General features: G+C 44.1%; 1 protein-coding gene across 4 annotated transcripts in view; it reads left to right on the top strand.

The window, feature by feature from the left end:
* The first annotated feature begins 270 nt into the window (after positions 1–270).
* Positions 271–13,299, top strand: part of tpk1 (thiamin pyrophosphokinase 1) — a 349,575-nt gene continuing 336,546 nt past the window's right edge. For 2 of the 4 annotated variants that reach the window (XM_055656935.1, XM_055656952.1), the window contains exons 1-2: positions 271–386; positions 2,252–2,348. Coding sequence is in view for 1 of the 4 variants with exons in the window: in XM_055656926.1 (XP_055512901.1) it covers positions 2,067–2,093; positions 2,252–2,348 (124 nt within the window). In the remaining 3 variants the exon portion in view is untranslated. The other 2 variants (XM_055656943.1, XM_055656926.1) reach the window with 2 other exon arrangements.

Here is a 13,299-nt window from a genome sequence, read left to right as displayed (position 1 = left end):
GACTCCAATCTCTTGTATAAACATTTGATCTTTGGAAAGTGGGTAGTTTTCAGCACGATTAACTCTCCAATCTGAAGCAAAGATCTTATAGCTATAAGATCTTTGATCTGAAGCCAGTGCAAGTTGGGGTCACAGTTTAGGGTCAGGGTTGTTGCGTGTGGAAGTGACCTGTGAGGGCGCTGTGGAGGCGGGTGAGGAGCGAAGGCCGTTTGCACCAAAGATCTTATAGCAGAGCCTTGCTATAGGATGTTTGGTTTGCACGGACGGAGCGGCGTCAGTGCGTCAGCGGGCCCAGAGCATCGACGTCAACGGCAAAGATCCTATAGCAGAGCTAAAACATCTTTGGTCAACGGAGCGGGGGGAGTGGAGAGTGGAGCAGCAACGGCGTAAGTGGAGTCGAGTTCACGCTCCGGCTTCAGTAAGCGGCAGTTGGGAGATCAGTTAGCAGCCAGCCTCTCTCCCCCTCTCTCCCTCTCCCTCTCTCCCCTCTCCCTCTCCCTCTCTCTCTCCCTCTCTCTCTCCCTCCCCTCTCCCTCTCTCTCTCTCCCTCCCTCTCTCTCCCCCTCTCCCTCTCTCTCCCTCTCTCTCTCTCTCTCCCCCTCCCTCCCTCTCTCTCCTCTCTCTCTCTCCCTCCCCCTCTCCCTCTCCTCCCTCTCTCTCCCCTCCTCCCTCCCCCTCTCTCCCTCTCTCTCCCCCTCTCCCTCTCTCCCCCTCCCTCTCTCCCTCTCTCTCCCCCCCTCCTCCCCCTCTCTCCCCCTCTCTCCCCCCTCTCTCCCCCCTCTCTCTCCCCTCTCTCTCCCCCTCTCTCCCCCTCTCTCCCTCCCCCTCTCCCCCCCTCTCCCTCCCTCTCTCCCTCTCCTCTCCCTCCTCTCTCCCTCCCTCTCTCCCTCTCTCTCTCTCCCTCTCTCCTCTCCCTCCCTCCCCCTCTCTCCCCCTCCCTCCCTCTCTCTCTCCCCCTCTCCCCCTCTCCCTCCCTCTCTCCCTCCCTCTCTCCTCTCTCTCCCTCTCGGTGCAGCGGCAGCCAACAGCCAACAGCGAGGGTATTATATTCCCTTTGAGTGTTGGTTGCAGTGTCAAACCAGGTCGGCTGCCCTGCAGATGTGCACTGATGTTTTCCGTGACCCCCAACAACCCGTTTCCTGAGTAGTTGATGATCAGTCGCCGGCAAAGATCCTATAGCAGAGCTTTGGTCGCCGGTTTCCTGTAATAAAACCTCCCCGTCCGTCGTCAAAGTACAAGCGAGTCATTTGAATCGTGCACCTTTGAACTGCTCTCCTATTCCCTGCACTGTGCCGGCCACTGCACTGCTCGTCAGATTTATACCTCCAATAGGAAACTTTCACCATTTATTTTGGTACCGTTTCTAGACATTGCCTTTCATAACCTGCATTAATTCATAAATGCATTATATGTCTGCATCAAAATTGGCACAGACAAAAACAAAATGTAGTTGCAACTGATGTCTTGTTACAAATGTATACAAACATTTATTTATTGGGCATTCAGGATTGTGGATGATTTGCTTTCACTCCAGTTCTGTGAGACTGATGAAGACAATGTGGAAACCTCAGATCCCTTAAGGGCATTATATTTCTGCTTCTATAAAGTTGATTAAAAAATCTAGTTGCATTTGATGCTTGGAGACACGAAGAACTGAACATGCTGGAATCTCAAGCAAAATAAAAAGTGCTGGAGGATTTTAATAGGTCAGGCAACACCTGTGGAGGGAGTGGACAGGTGATGTTTCGGCTCAGGATCCGTCTTCAGACTGAAACATCGCCCGACTAAAGAAGGGTCCCGACCAGAAATGTCTGTCCATTCCCCTCATAAATGTAGACACAAAGAGCTGGAGTAACTCGGACATCTCTGGAGAAAAGAAATAGATGACATTTCGGATCGAGACCTTCTTCAGTCTATCTTCGGTTTAAACCAGCATCTGCAGTTCTTTCCTACACCCCTCACAGATATAACCTGACCCATTTTCCTCCAGCACTTGGTGTTATTCTGCTGGTGCTTGAGGGCTTGTCACAAATTTATGTAAAGTATTTCCTGAGCAGTCATCACTTATGTGCCAGATCAATGTGTTTACATATGTAAGGCATTATCCAAGATAATGTGTTTTATTTGGAGACAAACAGTTGGTGTGTTTGTAGTAAGCACCTACAATGTTGAATATGAATCAGTGAGACTTCACATTCTTAAAAGACCACTGAACTTTGCTTAAAACAGTAATTATTTTCTCTTCACTTAGCTCTACCACACTTCCAGAAGGGTACAGCTTGATACTCAAACCCCGACGGGCCTCTCAACTCAGGAACACACCAGACCAGATCTACCTCTTGGTTCAGGTCTGTAAACTTTGATAATTTATTGGTTTAATTAGGGGGAGAAATAGTTTACGGTAAAGTTTTGAATATTTAGATGTTGTTTTGTGATTTGTTGACAGAAGGAATCTCTGCCTCTTTTTATTACGTAGGCCTTATATTCTTGCTCTAGTTATGTAGATTGAAGTGTATACATATGACTACATACTGGATATTTGCCGCTTTGAAAGACTCATCCCTGCAGGAGGAAGTAGTTGGATTTAAATTAACATACCAAAAAAAATAAAAGAAAGTAATTTGTTTTAAAGCTTTTTTGCAACATTTAGAAATTGAGTAGAAGCATAAGGTGCTGCTAAAAATCTTAAGTGCTACTTAAGGAATGAGCACTTGGATGAAACATGCAGTGATTTTGAATATTAATTAATCAGATTTTATTTCCTTTAAAGATGTAAGCATTTGGAAACACAGAGTGTTTCAACGCTTGCTCACAGTTTTGGCTTGATGTGAAAGTGTGGGTATGGAGCAAGGATTCCCAACCTGGGGAAAATTTAGCCTACCCAGGGGGTAAATTTGTTGATTCTGGATTTGTACATATTTTTTCTCATTGACTGACTATGTTTGGTTCTGGTATACCGGTATCTGTTCATCATTAGTTGTTCATAAATAAGTGAAATAACATTGTTATGTGCTATTAAAGTTGCCAGAGGTAAACAGGGTGAAAAAGTTTGGGAACCCCTGCTATAGAGTAAGGTGCTGGCAGACTGGAGGGTTGCTAATGTTGTGCCTCTATTTAAAAAGAGCAGCATGGTAACAAAAATGGTAGCTGCAGACCAGTAAGCTGAATATCTTTGGTCGGAAAGTTACTGGAGAGAAATCTGAGGTATAAAATATACATGCCTTTTTATAGAGAAAAGTTGATTGGGAAAGTCAGCATGGCTTTACACACGGGTGATGACTGAGTTTTTTTGAAGAAGTAATCAAGAAAGTTGACGAAAGCAGGACTGTAGACATAGTCTATGTGGGCTTTAGCAGGGCCCTTGCTAAGGTATGGCAAGGTAGGCTGCCCTGGAAGGCATGGAATCTAGGGAGAGCTAGCTAACTAGATGCAGAGTCTGTAGAACTGCAGATGCTGATTTAAACCGAAGATAGACACAAAAGGCTGGAGTAACTCAGCGGGTAAGACAACATCTCTCCAAAAAAGGAATAGGTGACATTTCGGGTCAAAACCCTTCTTCAGACCCGAAACATCACTTATTCTTTTTCTCCAGAGATGCCGTCTGACCCACTGAGTTAGTCCAGCTTTTTGTGTCTTTAATTAGATACAGATTAGGCTTTGTGGTAGGAAGCACAGGGTGGTGGTAGAAGGTTGTTTCTAGAACTGGAGGACTGTGACTAGTGAAGGCCTCGGATTGGTGTGGGGCCCTTTGCTAATTGTCATTATTATCAATGATTTGGATGAGAATGTACAAGGCATGATTAGTAAGTTTGCAGATGACACTAAAATAGGTGGTATCATAGACAGTGAAGATTGCAGAGGGATTTTGATCAGCTGGGCAAGTAGGCCAAGGAATGGCTAATGGAGTTCAATTCACATAAATGTGAGGTGTTGCATTTTGAGATGTCTAGCAAGGGTAGGACCTTAATAGTGAACGTAGAGCTCTGGGGAGTTTTGTAGAGCAGAGGGATCTAGGAGTGCCGGTACACAGGTCCTTGATCATGGAGTTGCTGATGGATGGGTGAAGAAGGCTTTTGGCGCACTGGCCTTCATTCGGGGAATTGAGTGTAGAAGTGGGGATGTTATGTCACAGTCGAGGTGTCGGTGAGGTGGCCCTTACAGTATTGTGTTGAGTTTTTGTAACCCTACTATATGAAAAATGCTATTAAGCTGGAAAAAAATTGCAGAGTACATCTGCGAGGATGTTAGACTGGTACATGGATAGGAACTATTTAGAGGGATATGGGCCAAACCAAACTGGGTCTAGCTTAGATAGGGCATCTTGGTCGGCATGCATGAGTTAGGCCGAAGGGCCCATTTCTGTGGTCTATGACTATGATTTTATGAGATGGTTTTTGTGTTGCTGATGTCCTCTGACTGTAAGTATGCTGATTCTGTTCAGAATTTTAACATGATGTTTGATTTCTAATAAGTACCCATTGAGCCGTTCAATCTAACCCTGTAGTAGCTGTAAATCACATTTCACCAAGCTTCTGACAGATCCAACATGTGATTTTTCTTTTACAAGTAAAATGAACCATTTCACTTAAATGTTACCTTGTTACCAAGATTACAAGAGAGTGATTTTGAATCTCAGAATGCTTTAGTACACTATTAGATCTGATAACCACATGATTATAATTTGTGTTAAGCAAGATAGATTTTGAATCTTGTTATTTTAGCACTCTGTTACATGGTAACCACATACTTAGAATCAGATTTTAAGCCTTTCACTGTACCATTAATCTGGGAAATGTGGGCTTGGGAGCAGAAAGGTACATTAGATTTGATATAGCTTTTGATAATGCTGTGTTGCTACTTAATTGATTGGTTGTCTTTAAGAAACTGCTATGTTTCAAATTGATGCCAATTTGCAACTGAACACTGTATGAAATGGGCAATATGTACCTATTTTTTCAACGGTCAATAGCCAGTTAGCAAACTCGAGACTGAAAGGGAATCCACCGGTGTCTTGTGCATTTTGAATAATCATGGGTGATTGTCATTAAGAGTTTGAGAACTTTTAAACATAATTTACTTTTTACTAACATTTGGAGCATGCTTTCAAATAGTTTTGGTGCTTTAGCTGACAGGGTTTTGAAGGCATTGAAACTACTGTGGTTCTTTTTGCAGAGGACATATAGTTCCCTCCTTGGCCACAGGAGACAATTGGAAGAGGCAGACTCCAGCAAATCAGAAGAGATGATAGTGAGACAGAAGCGGTGACTTGTTGCTGGGGCAATACCTGCACAGGCGAACGAAGCATTTTATTTTAATCATCAGAAATTTGTGGACAATTGCGATCAATTTGAGTACTTGTTTATTTGACAATGATGTATTCAGTCATCACTTTGGTCCGACATCTACAGATTTTAAAATGGAATGAAAAATTTCTGATGAAATTGCACACAAGTCTCCTTCATTGAACTGCCTGTTTTATAATTCAATGTCCCCAGGCCCATTTTTATGAACTATTTCCTCAACTATGAAATGGTGCCTTCCATGGCTTACCACCAGTAGCCCCGAAAAGGTTACCCAGTCAAATACACTGAACAGAATAATCAGTGTCCTTCTCACTTTGTTTAGTTCCATACTGTTGTCATCTTCATCTCCTCAACATTTCCCTTTCTCTCTTGCCACCCCTCCCTGTCTGGTGCTTCCTTTCCCCCTCACTGTTTACTGCATAATTATAGAGAATATCCATAATTGACATATTGATGGATATTAAGAGAATTGAGGAGAACGGGAGTAGCGCTGAAATAAAAGATCCGTCATGATTCCGATAATTGACTTGGGCTGCATGGGTTATATCTACTTTTATTTCTTGGGTGTTCTTAGAACTGACTCGGCAAACATGCTATGAGCAGGTAAAGAGGATGTCCATTGAGGAAATGTACTTGGAGATGGGAATGGATCTGGGAAGCATTGCCATTAAAGGACCTTGGAGAAGAAATGATTGGAACTGAGATTCCAATTGGAGAGGGTAGATAAACCAAAACCTGATATATTAAAAAAAAAATCTCCAAAGACTTTTGATGTCGGAATCTAGCAATAAAGGGGTCACTCTCTAAGGGTCAGGAGGCATCTGGAGGGAAATGGACAGTCAATGTTTGGGTTGGAACCCTTTATCTAGAATGAAAGAGGAGGGGGAAGTGGCTGGTATAAAAGGCGTGGGGGGGTAAGAACTCGCTAAGAACTAAGTAAGTGTTGGGGTTAATTGGCAATTAAATGAGGGGGAGATGGAGGGGGGGCGTAGAGATAGTGATAGTGACCAAACAATTTAAGTGCATGAACAGTGACTTGGTTGTTTGCATTCAGAACTGGCTTACTGATACTGAGACTAGCCCATGGGATATATATCAGCTGCACAAATAGGTGGAGAAATAGCAGATGGAGTTTAACCTGAGCAATAGTGAGGTGTTGCACTTTGGGAGGTTGATTGTAAGCGGAAAACATACGATTAGTGGCATGATCCTTAACGGTATTGATGTACAGAGGAACCTTAGGGTCCTAGTCCATAACTCCTTGAAAATGTCAACATAAGCAGATAGAGTGAAACGTAGAAAAATAGGTGCAGGAGTAGGCCATTCGGCCCTTCGAGCCTGCACCGCCATTCAATATGATCATGGCTGATCATCCAACAGTATCCTGTACCTGCCTTCTCTCCATACCCCCTGATCCCTTTAGCCATAAGGGCCACATCTAACTCCCTCTTAAATATAGCCAATGAACTGGCCCCAACTACCTTCTGTGGCAGAGAATTCCAGAGATTCACCAAAATGAAAAATGTTTTTCTAAACGATTTCCCCGTTATCCTTAAACTGTGACCCCTTGTTCTGGACTTCCCCAACATCGGGAACAATCTTCCTGCATCTAGCCTGTCCAACCCCTTAAGAATTTTGTAAGTTTCTATAAGATCCCCCCTCAATCTTCTAAATTCTAGCGAGTACAAGCCGAGTGGTAAAGAAGATATAAAATATGATTGCTTTCGTAGGTCGGGGCATTGAGTGTAGGAGTCAGGAAATCATGGTGCAACTTTATTGGGCTTTTGCTAGGATCGATATAAAGTATTGCGTGCAGTTCCGGCCACCCCATTACAGGAAGGACGTAGAGAGTTTGGAAAGGGTGCAGAGGAGGTTTACGAGAATGTAGCCTAGATTAGGGGGTATTGGCTCCAGAGGGAGGTTGGACAGGCTTGGATAGTTTTCTCTGAAATGCCAGAGGTTGCTGGGAGACCTAATAGAAGTAAATAAAATCAAGAGAGACATAGATAGGATATCTTTTCCCCGGGATAGAAAAAAAACAATACTAGAGGGCTAACTTTAGGGTGAGAGGGGCAAAGTTTAAAGGAGATGTGCGGGAAAGATCATTTATACATAGGATGATGCGTGACTGAAACACACTGCTGAGGGTGGTGGGGGACACAGATAGGCACATGTATTTGTAGGGAATGGAAGGATATGCATTAAGTGCAGACAGATAAGAGTCGGCCTTGGCATCGTATTTGGTTGGCCGAAGGGCCTATTCTCGTACTGTTCTATGTTTTAACCGCATATCTGTCAAAATATCTTTATTAGTAATGCCTCCTAATATTTAATAAACTGCTTGCTATTTGTAGATTATTTATGGCATAAAGTTAATCTCATTTGGTAAATCATTTGCACAAAATCATTTTCCCCTGGGCTAAGGTTACTTTTGAGGTGAAATGTATTGGATAAAAACCAGAGTACAATTCGATGACTCATTACATGAGTTTGACCAAGTTCAAAGTTGGTATGGATCATGTAATGCAATGAAACAAAAAATAAATGAGTGATGCCAGGAAAGCTTTGCTGAAATAGAATATCTTAACTTCGCCTATAGAACATAACCTTGCAAAAGTTCAGTACAACGTCAAATTATTGTGTAGGAAGGAACTGCAGATGCTGGTTTAAACCGGATATAGACTTGTTCAGATTCAGATTCAGATTCAATCTTTATTGGCATTGTGCAGTGTACAGTACAGTGACAATGAAATGCAGTTAGCATCTCACCCAGAAGGGGGGGGGGGGGGGGGGGGGGGGGGGGGGGGGGGGGGTTGTGACTGGCAATCACTCATATATTTTTGTGCACTTGTTTTTGTCTTTAAATATCTAGAAACATCCTGCTACTTGTAGTTACTCTTGTTTTTCATTATCAAGATATAGAAACCAACCAAATAAAGGAAGGAATCTCTTTTTATTTAGTGTCCTTTTGTTGATATCCCATCTTTATGACCCAATATGTGAAGAAATGTCAGTTGGATAACTTTGACTTGCTGTAATCATAACCAGTATGGTTAAAAAAATGTATTGAAGAATAAGTGATATTAGGACGGTAGACAAAAATGCTGAAGAAACTCAGCGGGTGAGGCAGCATCTATGGAGCAAAGATAGATACTGCCTCACCCGCTGAGTTTCTCCAGCATTTTTGTCTTACCTTCTATTTTTGCAGCATCTGCAGTTCTTTCTTAAACGTGATATTAGGAAGAGCTTTGCTGAAATACCAGGCTGAGCTTTGCTGAAATACAATACCTTGACTTCAACTAATGAATGAACTCATTGATTTAATTAACTTTACCACTGACTTTCACCTTGGCCTCAAATTCACTTGGACTATCTCTGAAACCCCTCTCTCCTTTCTTGATTTCTCTGCCTCTAACACAGGGGCAGACATGATCGACTGACATCCCATAGTTATCTGGACTACACTTCATCAACCTCTTGCAAAGTTGCTATACCCCTCTGCCCCTTTCTGGCGGACGGCGGCACCGGGAGCACGCGGGTCCCTGGAGGGAGACCGCTTTTCAGGGCTCCCGCAACGGCGACTTCTCCCGCCCGAGTTGCGGGGTCGAAGAGCTCCTGGAGCGGGGCCTTACAGCACCGCCCCGCGCGGCTTGGAATGGTCGCGGGAATCTGCGAGCGCATGCCGGGGGCTCTAACATCAAGAACCCGGTTGGCGACCTTGCATCACCCGGCGTGGCTTTAATGACCGCGGGACAATCGCCATCGCCAGCCGGGGGCTTTGACTTTGACTCTGACATCGGGGGGGGGGTAGGGCAGTGGAAACGTTTTTTTGGCCTTCCATCACAGCAATGTGATGGATGTTTATGTAAAATGTAAATTATGTTGTGTCTTGGGTCTATTTGTTTGTAATGTATGGCTGCAGAAATGTCATTTCGTTTAGACCTCAAGGGGTCCAAATGACAGATAAATTGTATCTTGTATTTCTCTGACTGTGCTGCATCTGCACCCATGGTGAGTCTTTTCCTTCTAGGGCATGTCCCCTTTCTTAGAAATGTCCCCTTTCATTAGTAAATGTAACTTCGCCACTGCTGTCATGGATTGATCCCTCACCCTTGTCTCCTTTGGGTCCTGTAGATCTCCTCTTACTCCCACTCCCTGCTTCCAGATGGAAGAAAGGTAGCGATACCCTGGTCCTCCCCTTTGTCCCCAACAGCCTTCGCATCCAACATATCATTCTCTGACATTTCCGTCACCCTCAGTGTAATCCGGCCACCAGTCACATCTTCCCTTTTCTGCCCCTTTCTGTCTTCTGCAGAGACTGTCCCCTCTGCAATTCCTTGGTTCATTCATCCCTTCCCACCCAAATCACCCTCTCCCCAGGTATTTTCCTCTGCAATCGTAGGAGATGTAATATCTGTCTCTATACCTCCTCCTTCTCATCTGTCCAGGGACTTCAGCAGTCCTTCCAGGTGAGACAGGTTCATGTACCTCTCCTCATCTACAGCATATGGAGTTCCATATGTGGCCTCCTTTACATCGGCGAGATCTAGCAGAGACTATTACCGCTTTGCCGAACACTTGTGCTCGGTTGACCATGGCCAACTGGATTGCCTGGTTGCTAAGCATTTTAACTTCCCTTCTCATTTCCATATTGATCTTTCTGTTCTGGACCTCCTCCATTGCCAGAGTGAGGCCGCTCACAAACTGGAACCTGACTGTTTGAATATTGAATTCTCCGATTTTGGGTAACTACCTACAAATCCCCCCCCTCCCCCACTTCCCTGAGCTCCACCTGGATGAGCACCCATTTCTCGCCACCCCCTTCTCTTCCACCAATATTCCTTCCTCTGGCTTCACAATTTGCACTTCTATCTTTTGTCGTTCCATCTCTGGCCTTTGTCCAATCATCTACCTATCAAAAGCATCCCCCTCACTGGTACCTACCACACGCCAGGCTTTGCCCAGCCCCTTTTCTCTTCCAGTTTTCTTTCCCCTCCCCACACCACCACATTCAGTCTGAGGGAGAGTTTTGATCCGGCGTCACCTATCCTTGTTCTCCAGAGATGCTGCCCGACCCATATTCCAGCACTTGTAAATCAGCATCTGCATACAGTCAGAGACATGTATTACGGTAGCAGGACCTTTGGCCCAGCTTGTCCAAGGTGACCAAGGTACTCCATGTGCACTAGTTCCTTCTGCCCACATTTGGCCCATATCCCTTGAAATCTGTCCTATCCATTACATGCCCAATGTTCCTTGTTTCTCCATAACCAATGTATGCTTTCTTATAAACTTTATAAACAGTTAAATTAATGAAATCATTTAAATCAAATCTTTATTCATTGTCTTTTGATTCAATGAGGTATGAGTGAAATCAGAAATTCAGGAAATTACAAGTCCAATTGAGTCCAGTGCTTGATGTGGGAATACTAAAGGTACACATTTGATCAGTGGAATGTCATCACTTTATCTTGAACCTGTGGTCAGATGATTGGGGCAGATAATGTCTGATCAAGACTTTGTGTGGTCAGCTGCCATCATGCAGTGATATTTAGATACCACATTACATGGAAACTAAGATTGTTAAGGGCTTGGACACGCTAGAGGCAGGAAACATGTTCCCGATGTTGGGGGAGTACAGAACCATTGGCCACAGTTTAAGAATAAGGAGTAAGCCATTTAGAACGGAGATGAGGAAACACTTTCTCTCACAGAGAGTGGTGAGTCTGTGGAATTCTCTGCCTCGGTGGAGTCAGTTTCTCTGGATGCTTTCAAGAGAGAGCTAGATAGGGCCCTTAAAAATAGCAGAGTCAGGGGATATGGGGAGAAGGCAGGAACGGGGTACTGATTGGGGATGATCAGCCATGATCACATTGAATGGCGGTGCTGGCTCGAAGGGTCAAATGACCTACTCCTGCACCTATTGTCTATTGAAATGTAAACAGAATGTCAATGGGATGGATGGAGAAGTGTGTGAATAACAAATCCAGGGAAGACGAGAGAGAGTCATGTAAAATAGTGTCAGCATTTTTAAACGAGGGGAAGAAAGGCTCCATCGCAGCAATGAAACAATCACTTGCCTTCTCAGTGTTGCACTGAAAGTGGAAGAGCTGAGAGTCTGGGCGTTGCTTTGATTTGTATGAAGTGGACGCATAGCCCTCATCATCCTCCCATTATTAAATTTGTGTTGCTCACTTTTATTAAACCCTTGGATCATAGCAAAACCTGCCTGCGCTGCCTCTCTAAACCTGCTGGGTCCCGATCTAATGGCTGCAAGCAACAGTTACAGGGCTCCAAATTAGCGGTTGCCCGGGTGCCACTGACCACCCAAAGTGCTGCTTGGCAACCTAAACGCCGAGTCATTTTGCCCGGCTTGGCACGCAGATACTGGTTTATACCGAAGATAGTCACAAAAAACTGGAGTAACTCAGCGGGTCAGGCTGCATCTCTGGAGAAAAGGAACGTGACGTTTTGTGTCGGCTGTAATGCGTGGGAAAGATGCTAAGTGTGGCGTGAGGGTCGGAGTGAATGACGGGCACCGCACAGCAGCAGCAGAGGCGGCGGCGGCTCCATCTCCTCCTCCTCCCGCCGCGCCTGATAGTGACCGCTGCCTGCCACTCCGCCAACGGTGTTTTCAAACAGACCCCCTAGCACGCCGAGGAGGGAGGGAGGGAGGGAGGCCTTCTTCTTCCCTCTGAAGCATCTGCACCATTCGGCCCCGCCAGCCAACCTCCGCGGAGGAGGGGAGGCGGTGGCGAGGAGATCCCAACAGCCTCCCCCTTTGGCAGCAGCTCTTGGCGATCCCATCCTGCACTGATTCACACCCCCCCCCCCCCCCCCCCCCCCCCCCCCCCCCCCCCCCCTGTCTTCAGATTAAACATTGACTGTTTGATAACGGAATGCAATCAAATATGTTTTAATTCCCAATGTTATTATTTGTTTTAATCCAAAAAGATGGATTAATTACATTGTGAATACGTGAAACATTAAAACCGCAATGTTCGATTGTCACTGCTACCCGTTGACACGTTATAACAGAATTAATTTTAACGGCAAATCAATGCTCTTAATATGGAGTATCAGTACTGCAGTTATTTAATGAGCAACATTCACAACTATATGTTGGATTTATCCAGGTTTTACTTCTACAGTCGGTCATATACATCACAAATTTGGTCAGGAGATATTTCAGTTGAAATTTTAACGTTAATTCTGAAGTGGGAATGATGGAAAAAGCGTTTATCAACATTTTTTTTTTAATTTGGTGCTAACAAACTGGGTATCTTCATTGCTGTTCACAACACATACATCTAATCTGAATGTCCAGTAATGTGGCGTTTTGACACCTTTAAACATATTATCAAAATAATATTTGCTGCTTTTATGTCCTTTGGCCATCTCTTGTTAGTTAGTGTAATGTTTAACCTGTCAGATGGGTATAGTCAGTTTTAACAGCTATTATCATAAAATGCCTTTAGAAAATTCCTTGCAACCTGTATATTTTGTTGTGGATAAATTATGTGGGGAAGCGAGAGTGTTTCTGTACCAATAGCAATAACGACCCATGCTATGGCCATGTCATGATAATTTTCGGTCCTTCACAGAAAACATGCTTGCATCAATCTGTAGTGTACATGGTTAAGCATATATGTTATCATGGTCCAGGATTTATTGACACGTTGATCATAAACTGAATAATCCAACCACATTATTGTTCGGAAGTGGAAAGAAATAATAGAAATTGCATTAATTGCAATGTGTAAAAATAGTTGAGAAACTGTATTATAATTTTGCTGCATGTCATTGTGGTATATATCATGTCTTGATTGGTGAATATGTTTAGTTTGTGACTTTACTTGAAGCAGAAATAATATGTGAATGCTTCATTGAGCATAATTCCGACTGGTAACTACGCACTTCGTCCGAGCACATTATCGCACGCGTCATGCAAGCCATCTTAAATGACCACCTAAACTGTCATTTGGCAACCTAAAAA

This window comes from Leucoraja erinacea, chromosome 2 (assembly GCF_028641065.1).
Source record: "Leucoraja erinacea ecotype New England chromosome 2, Leri_hhj_1, whole genome shotgun sequence".
NCBI classification, from domain to species: domain Eukaryota; kingdom Metazoa; phylum Chordata; class Chondrichthyes; order Rajiformes; family Rajidae; genus Leucoraja; species Leucoraja erinaceus.
This window is presented reverse-complemented; position numbering and strand designations above follow the sequence as displayed.